The sequence below is a fragment of the Neoarius graeffei genome, chromosome 28 (genome assembly GCF_027579695.1).
Source record: "Neoarius graeffei isolate fNeoGra1 chromosome 28, fNeoGra1.pri, whole genome shotgun sequence".
NCBI lineage: Eukaryota > Metazoa > Chordata > Actinopteri > Siluriformes > Ariidae > Neoarius > Neoarius graeffei.
This window is the reverse complement of record NC_083596.1, coordinates 46,806,846-46,815,607: the sequence shown is the minus strand read 5'-3', so window position 1 is coordinate 46,815,607 and position 8,762 is coordinate 46,806,846. Positions and strand designations below refer to the sequence as shown.

At 41.8% G+C, this 8,762-nt stretch overlaps 1 protein-coding gene across 1 annotated transcript in view; it reads right to left on the bottom strand.

The window, feature by feature from the left end:
- Positions 1-3,138: 3,138 nt before the first annotated feature.
- LOC132876002 (NACHT, LRR and PYD domains-containing protein 1b allele 2-like) overlaps positions 3,139-8,762 on the bottom strand; it is a 30,055-nt gene continuing 24,431 nt past the window's right edge. Inside the window, exons 7-8 of the mRNA XM_060913200.1 lie at positions 4,131-4,166; positions 3,139-3,831 (exon numbers count right to left, since the gene is read on the bottom strand). Coding sequence (XP_060769183.1) covers positions 3,572-3,831; positions 4,131-4,166 — 296 coding nt within the window. The 3' untranslated portion in view covers positions 3,139-3,571. The remainder of the gene's footprint in view (positions 3,832-4,130; positions 4,167-8,762) is intronic.

Genomic DNA, 8,762 nt, shown 5'->3' with positions numbered 1-8,762 from the left:
GCAATTTAACCTCTTCTAAAAATAATAAATTCTTCCCTTAGAATCGGCCATGTACGTACCCAAATCCTTTAAACTAGCAGTTATCAAACCCCTGATAAAAAAACCCTGACCTCGACCCTGTCAGCTGTCCAATTATAGGCCAATATCAAACCTCCCCTTTATTTCCAAGATCCTAGAAAAAGCTGTGGCACAGCAGTTATACTCATTTCTACATAGGAATAACATCCAAAAAATGAATCAGTCAGGATTTAGACCTCATCATAGCACAGATACAGCACTGGTTGCAGTAGTAAATGACATACTGTTGGCATCTGATCAGGGCTGTCTCTCACTGCTTCTATTGCTTGACCTTAGTGCAGCTTTTGATACCATTGATCATTCCATTCTTCTGGATAGACTACTAAATGTTGTGGGAGTTAAGGGAACGGCCCTCTCCTGGCTCAGCTCTTATATAACTGATCTCTATCAGTATGTTGATTGTAAATGGTGATTTTTCTAGACGTACTGAGGTAAAGTTTGATGTTCCACAAGGTTCTGTCTTAGGCCCACTGTTTTTTTTAATGTTTGTTACTTCTGGGTGATATTATTCATAAGCATGGTATTAGTTTCCACTCTTATGCTAATGACACACAGTTGTATGTTTCTGCAAAACCAGATGAGAGACACCAGCTTAATAGAATTGAGGAATGTGTAAAGGACATTAGACACTGGATGCTTATTAACTTCCTTCTACTTAATTCTGATGAGAGAACTACTTGTACTTGGACCAAATGAAGCTAGAAGTAGGTTTTCTGATTACACAGTAACTCTGGATGGCCTTTCTGTTTCTTCACGTGCAGCAGTAAAAGACCTTGGTATGATCCTTGAATCCAGTCTTTCATTTGAAACTCATATCAGTAACATTACACAGATAGCTTTCTTTCATCTCAGAAATATTGCTAAGATAAATATGTCACTACATGATGCATGAAAACTACTTCATGCTTTTGTTATGTCTAGGCTGGATTATTGCAATGTCTTACTGTCTGGATGTTCCAATAAACGCATAAACAACCTAGTTCAAAATACGTCAACAAGAGTCCTTACTAGAACTAGAAGATGTGACCACATCACCCCTATCTTATCAACATTGCATTGACTCCCAATCAAATTTTGTATTGATTATAAAATGCTACTACTGACCTTTAAAGCACTGAATGGTCTTGCACCACAGTATCTGAGCGAGCTTCTGGTCCTTTATGACCTGCCATGCCTACTTGGATCAAAAGGTGCAGGCTATCTGTTGGTACCTCATATAGTGAAGGCTACATCAGGGGCAAAGCCTTTTCTTACAAAGCCCCACAGTTATGGAACAGCATTCCAGGTAGTGTTTAGGACTCAGACGCAGTCTCATTGTTAAAGTCTAGGCTGAAAACATATCTTTTTAGTCAAGCCTTTTGGTAATAGCTTTTTATTAGGTAAAGGAGTAGATCTGGAGGGTCCTCAGGCATAGAGTGTTCTGGTAAACTGGAATGTATGGATGCTGTCCCCCCCGCTCACTCATTTGTTGACGGTGTAGTGGCTGGCTGCTTTATATCCTGGGGTGCTCTCATGTCTGTGTTACCTTCTGGCTCTCCCCTTTTAGTTATGCTGTCCCTGCTTGCAGTCAGTGCAAAATTTATACTGTTCTTACTCTTTAGGTGACACTGGGCATTCCTAACAACCTGCGTTTTCTTTCCCCATCTCTTCCCTCTGTCTATCCCTCTCTGTTGAGTTACATGTCAGTCCTGAGACACCAGTAGTGACCTCTTCTGCTCCTCAGAGCCACCTGATCCATCCTGATGCCCTACATCTAGCTGGAGTCTCATCACATCGCTCCTGTGGAGGACAGCCCCATATAGACAGTCAAAAGACACACTTGGAAGATGGCTCTGGACATTTACAGTAATGAATTTATGGCTGAGAACTAGAGATGACTTGCTAACTTTAGGACTGCAGTTGTCATGAACAGTTTTGCACTCAAGTTTCCACCAATGAATAGTTTATAACTTAAACAAAACAGACTTCATGTTAAAATTATAATGGTTTTCCTGGTTACACAGTTATAGAAGCGAGTTATTTATACTCATGCTATCTGTGATCACCCAAACGAGGATGGGTTCCCTTTTGAGTCTGGTTCCTCTCAAGGTTTCTTCCACATGTCATCCGAGGGAGTTTTTCCTTGCCACTGTTGCCACAGGCTTGCTCATTGGGGATAAATTAGGGATAAACTCAGCTCATGTTTAAAGTCTTTAATTTTCTGTAAATCTGCTTTGTGACAATGTCTGTTGTTAAAAGTGCTATACAAATAAACTTGACTAAGTAATGAGCAATGACAGTCATCTTTGCTTTAGGATATGAAGTATCTTTCAATTAATAAAAATAAAGAACGGCCTTGACTTAGGTGCGTCCAAACTTTTGATTGGTGCTGTACATAATCAAATCATGTTTGCTGAAACAAAACCAAATGAAGCAAACTGCATTTATACCCAGGTCAGATGGTAGGCTGCAACTAGTTTTCAACTACTTGCATCTACCTGTGACAACAAAATCGCAGGAAGACTCAAGACTGGTCTTGCATTAACGCACGACGACACAGGTAATGGTAGAGTGTTGCAGAGGGTCTTTAGTAGAGGCAGACTGACACAAGTGGATCACGATTTGTTTGCATTTCAGCTGCAATTTGCTTCCAATCTGTGCAAATAGCAGGTTAACACATGTAGAGGCAGGCGGTCATGCAACACTTGAGTGACTAATCGCAGGCTGAAGCAGGTAGTGGTAGCTAGATGCAGGGCAAGACAAGTCTTTAGCGGTGGCTGCAATGCATCGCAGGTAGATGCAGACTGCACCTGCAAATAGTTTACAAACAACCTGCGAGCAGTCTTATAGCCTCGTATTTTTAAAAAGTTTTCTGTGCACTGCATTAACCTTCATTCTGCAACACCCTGTGATTGACACAGATTCAGCTTAAAAACTCTGCTTCTTGCAATACATCTAACCACACCAAAGGTTTTGATGCAAAACACCTGCGTCCACCTGCGATCAGTTGCCACCCGACCAATTGCAGGTCGCAGCAAGCATCTTTCTGCCGTCTGACCTGAGCATTAAAACTGTGTTAATGCACATCAATTCGTTAATGTGGAACAAAAGTTAATTAAGTTGTAAGAGATTAATTTAGTATGTTAGATATTGTATATTATGTGTGTGGAGCCGATGTACACATTTAAATCCAGTAAATTCATTGACCTTTTTCATTTTTTTAATACTATTAAAATATACAACATAGAAGATGTCCATATGAGGTACTTGCATAACATCAAACCATTCGAGGGCAAAATACTAGAATAAGTACAGGAATAAATGTATTTATGATGCTGTTCTAAATAGGAAATGCAATATAACCAAATCGTAAAAGCAATATATGAAAGACTGTAAATTAAGCATAAAAAAAAGATCAAACTAGTCCTATATTCATAGTTCCATTTAGAACTGTGCATTACAAGACACAGAATAAGTAAAATTACAATGTGTGCAAGGTCCACTAAACCAGGCTTTATCCAGACTCCAATTCATCCACTAAAAAAGGCTCTTTCTCCTTGAGGATTTTATAGACTTCTGCTTTCACAACTCTTCCTCCTGACTCGAGAGATCTGTACAGGAGCCTCATTTGCTTATACGGTGTTGATCCTACATTAATGTCATTGTACATTTCATCACTAATCATGTTCTTGCTTTTTAGGTAGTCTGCTATCTCCATTACTGAAGAAACTCTCTGAATGAGCTTTTCTCTGTGTTGATCCACAAAGTCAGCACCTAAGATGAAAAAGTTAAATTAATTATGAATTTTAACAATGTACACATGTCCGCTGCAACAGGATTTGATTACAGGATGAAGTAATATTTTAAATAAATATTTTAATAAAGTTAGGGTTCAATAGAGAGTTCCATAGAGAAATTTGGTGGACAAAAAAAATTTGAATGCATTCCTGTTAACCTGTTAAGCCAAATAGCAGTTAAAGCACTAAAAAATTTACATTTTACAAAAGTTGTCTACCGCTGAGTATCTGACTTCTAGTGGATAATTTGGAAGTCAAATTTACAGGTAGGCTTACCTGTTGTATCTGTTTTGGGTGAGGTTGCCTCAGACCCTGATGTGACAAGAAAGAAAACAAGACTTGATACTTTGACACTGCATAATTAACATACAATTAGAGGTCCCTGAAAGTAGGCAAAAAGCATTAATTCAGTAACCCATCCATCCATTATCTGTAGCTGCTTATTCTGTACAGGGTCGCAGGCAAGCTGGAGCCTATCCCAGCTGACTATGGGTGAGAGGCAGGGTACACCCTGGACAAGTTGCCAGATCATCACAGGGCTAACACATCGACACAAACAACCATTCATACTCACATTCACACCTATGGTCAATTTAGAGCCACCAATTAGCCTAAGGTGGTGTTTACATTAGACCGTATCCGTCTCGTTTTCGTCGCGGATGCACTGTCCGTGCACATTAAAACGACGGGAAATGACTCCACAGGCGGAACAACTTGAATCCGCCAGGGCCCACGTATTCAACCCAGTTCGTATCTGATCCGGTGCTGTGTAAACATTGAGGAATGAGGAAACGCTGTGCTGAGCTCTAGCTGACGTCATCATTGGACAACGTCACTGTGACATCCACCTTCCTGATTCGCTGGCGTTGGGATCACACACACAGCGGCTCAGTCCCAAATCACTGCTCGTGCGCTTCACTCGCGCGCTCTGTGAGCTGCGCAGGGCCGGAGTGCCCACCCTCCAGAGGGCACTCGCTGTTCAGGGCGGAGTGATTTGGAGCACAGGAGGAAGCGCTGAGCCGCACTGAGGTTTATTTACACATTTCAACTTATTTACCTCCTTCAGGCGCTTAAACTCAGTGAGAACATGAACATCACAGCCAGGTGTGTTTATCTGCTGGAGAAGGTGTTCGCTTGCCATCCTTCCACTTGCAAGTGGTGAGTGACTTGCGCATGCCCGATATGCACTGGGATCATGTGACGTGCCGTCTAATTAGTCATGTGATTAGCGTATCCGTGTATTGGCGTTGCTGTGTGCACGTGAATCGTGTATTGGCGTTGCTGTGTGCACGCGAATCATTTTAAAAACGTTAATCTGATGATCCGCTGATACGGTCTAATGTAAACACCACCTAACTTGCATGTCTTTGGACTGTGGGGGAAACTGGAGCACCCGGAGGAAACATGCAAACTCCACACAGAAAGGCCCTCGTCGGCCGCTGGGCTCGAATCCAGGACCTTGCTATGAGGCAACAGTGCTAACCACTACACCACTGTGCCACCTAATTCAGTAACCAGTAGAGTGCATTTCACTCTGTGTAATCACTTGACATAAGTACCAATGTGCTATGTTCACACTAACAAGCAACACAGCAAGAATCATTCATTTCTTGAGTTTCCCCCTCACAACTGACACCAATTAGTTCCCATTTACTGATGTGCAAAAATGGGAAAAAAATTTGTTGTCATATGCACATTTAACAAAGGGTTGTATAGAAAGATTACAAAGAAAACTAAGTAGCAGAGATTGTTGGAGTCCCTGTTCAGTCTACACACCTAGTACAGTTACAGTGGAGCAAAAAAGTATTTAGTCAGTCACCAATTGTGCAAGTTCTCCCACTTAAAAAGATGAGAGAGGCCTGTAATTTTCATCATAGGTATACCTCAACTATGAGAGACGAAATGAGAAAAAAAAATCCAGAAAATCACATTGTCTGATTTTTAAATAATTTATTTGCAAATTATGGTGGAAAATAAGTATTTGGTCAATAACAAAAGTTCATCTCAATACTTTGTTATATACCCTTTGTTGGCAATGACAGAGGTCAAACATTTTCTGTAAGTCTTCACAAGGTTTTCACATACTGTTGCTGGTATTTTGGCCCATTCTTCCATGCAGATCTCCTCTAGAGCAGTGATGTTTTGGGGCTGTCGCTGGGCAACACAGACTTTCAACTCCCTCCAAAGATTTTCTATGGGGTTGAGATCTGGAGACTGGCTAGGCCACTCCAGGACCTTGAAATGCTTCTTACAAAGCCACTCCTTCGTTGCCTGGGCGGTGTGTTTGGGATCATTGTCATGCTGAAAGACCCAGCCACGTTTCATCTTCAATGCCCTTGCTGATGGAAGGAGGTTTTCACTCAAAATCTCATGATACATGGCCCCATTCATTCTTTCTTTTACACGGATCAGTCGTCCTGGTCCCTTTGCAGAAAAACAGTCCCAAAGCATGATGTTTCCACCCCCATGCTTCACAGTAGGTATGGTGTTCTTTGGATGCAACTCAGCATTCTTTCTCCTCCAAACACGACAAGTTGAGTTTTTACCAAAAAGTTCTATTTTGGTTTCATCTGACCATATGACATTCTCCCAATCCTCTTCTGGATCATCCAAATGCTCTCTAGCAAACTTCAGATGGGCCTGGACATGTACTGGCTTAAGCAGGGGGACACGTCTGGCACTGCAGGATTTGAGTCCTTGCCGGCGTAGTGTGTTACTGATGGTAGCCTTTGTTACTTTGGTCCCAGCTCTCTGCAGGTCATTCACTAGGTCCCCCCATGTGGTTCTGGGATTTTTGCTCACCGTTCTTGTGATCATTTTGACCCCACGGGGTGAGATCTTGCGTGGAGCCCCAGATCAAGGGAGATTATCAGTGGTCTTGTATGTCTTCCATTTTCTAATAATTGCTCCACAGTTGATTTCTTCACACCAAGCTGCTTACCTATTGCAGATTCAGTCTTCCCAGCCTGGTGCAGGTCTACAATTTTGTTGCTGGTGTCCTTTGACAGCTCTTTGGTCTTGGCCATAGTGGAGTTTGGAGTGTGACTGTTTGAGGTTGTGGACAGGTGTCTTTTATACTGATGAGTTCAAACAGGTGTCATTAATAATAGGTAACGAGTGGAGGACAGAGGAGCCTCTTAAAGAAGTTGTTACAGGTCTGTGAGAACCAGAAATCTTGCTTGTTTGTAGGTGACCAAATACTTATTTTACCGAGGAATTTACCAATTAATTCATTAAAAATCCTACAATGTGATTTCCTGGATTCTTTCCCCCCATTCTGTCTCTCATAGTTGAAGTGTACCTATGATGAAAATTACAGGCCTCTCTCATCTTTTTAAGTGGGAGAACTTGCACAATTGGTGGCTGACTAAATACTTTTTTGCCCCACTGTAGCTTGCTTTACTAATCTGTACAAAGGTGAGCATGTACCATGCAAATTAAACCTCAGTACATTAAAAAAGTGGTTTGTAGGCATGTGACCATAAATCGTGATACAAATCGTGATTCATTCACATTTGCATTTGGCAGATGCCCTTATCCAGAGTGACTTCCATAGTAAGTGTTTTGAAGTCTATCAATAATACATCCTGATACTGGTTCACTAGGTTGCAGACTAAGAATACAGTCTAAAAGAATCAGTCTAAAAGCACTGTTAGAGAGGTAATATAGCAAGAAAAGCACAAAGATAAGATTTTTTAAAAGTGCTAATTTAAGTACTTCAGGAAGAGATAGGTCTTTAGGCATCATTTGAAGACAGCCAGTGACTCAGCTGCTTGGACATCTCGGAGAAGTTTCATTCCACCACTTAGGTGCCAGAACAGAGAAGTGTCTTGATGCATGCCTTCCTTGTACCTTGAGAGATGTTGGGACCAGTCAAGCAGTGCTAGAGTGCTTTGAGGTAAGTGGGTGCTGGTCTATTTTTGTCTTTGAAGGCAAGCTTCAGTGTTTTAAATCTACAGGAAGCCAGTGGAGGGAATGCAGCAATGAAGTAATGTGGGAGAATTTAGGAAGGTTGAAAATGGGTCATGCAGCTGCGTTCTGGATCAGTTGCAGCAGTCGAATAGTGCCAAGAGGCAGACCTGCCAGGAGCAAGTTGCAGTAGTCCAGTCTTGAAATGATGAGCGACTGAACAAGCACCTTAGTGTCCTGTATGGATAGAAATGGATGAATCCTTCTGATGTTCTAAAGGAGAAGTCATCCATTATGTGAGAGGAAAAGGACAACTGATTGTCCATAGTTACCTCAAGGTTGCGTGCAGTGACCGAAGGTAAGATCAGAGAGTTGTCCAGGGAGATCACAAGATCTTGATGTGGGGATGAATCACCCGGGATGTACAGCAGTTCAGTTTTGCTGGGATTAAGTTTCAGCTGATGCCAGATATGCTAAGATGAGAGTGGAAACATGAGTGTCTGAATGAGGGAAGGAGAGGATGAGCTGAGTGTCATCCTCATAGTAGTGGTATGAGAACCTATGAGAGGATATGACCTCACCATGAGATCAAGGATAAAGGGAGAACAGAAGAGGACCAAATACTGAGCTTTGTAGGACACCAGTGAAGAATCCGCATGGAGTAGATGTGGATCCCCTCCACGTCACCTGATATGACTGACCTTCCAAGGAGGAAGCATACCATTGCCATGCTGTGTAAAGAATTACAAGACTCATGAGAATGGACAAGAGAGTCTTGCGATTGTGTCAAATGCTGCTGAAAGTTCGAGTAGGATGACAGTTTGGCTGATCTAGCAGCATGTAACTTTTCACTGATGGCCAAAAGGGCAGTCTCTGTGGAATACGTCACTTTGAAACCAGACTGATTATGATCTTGGAGTTTTTTCTGTGAGAGGTAGAGACACAGTTGATAGACAGTCTGTTTGAAGATTTTAGAAAAAAAGAGAGAAGTGATACCAG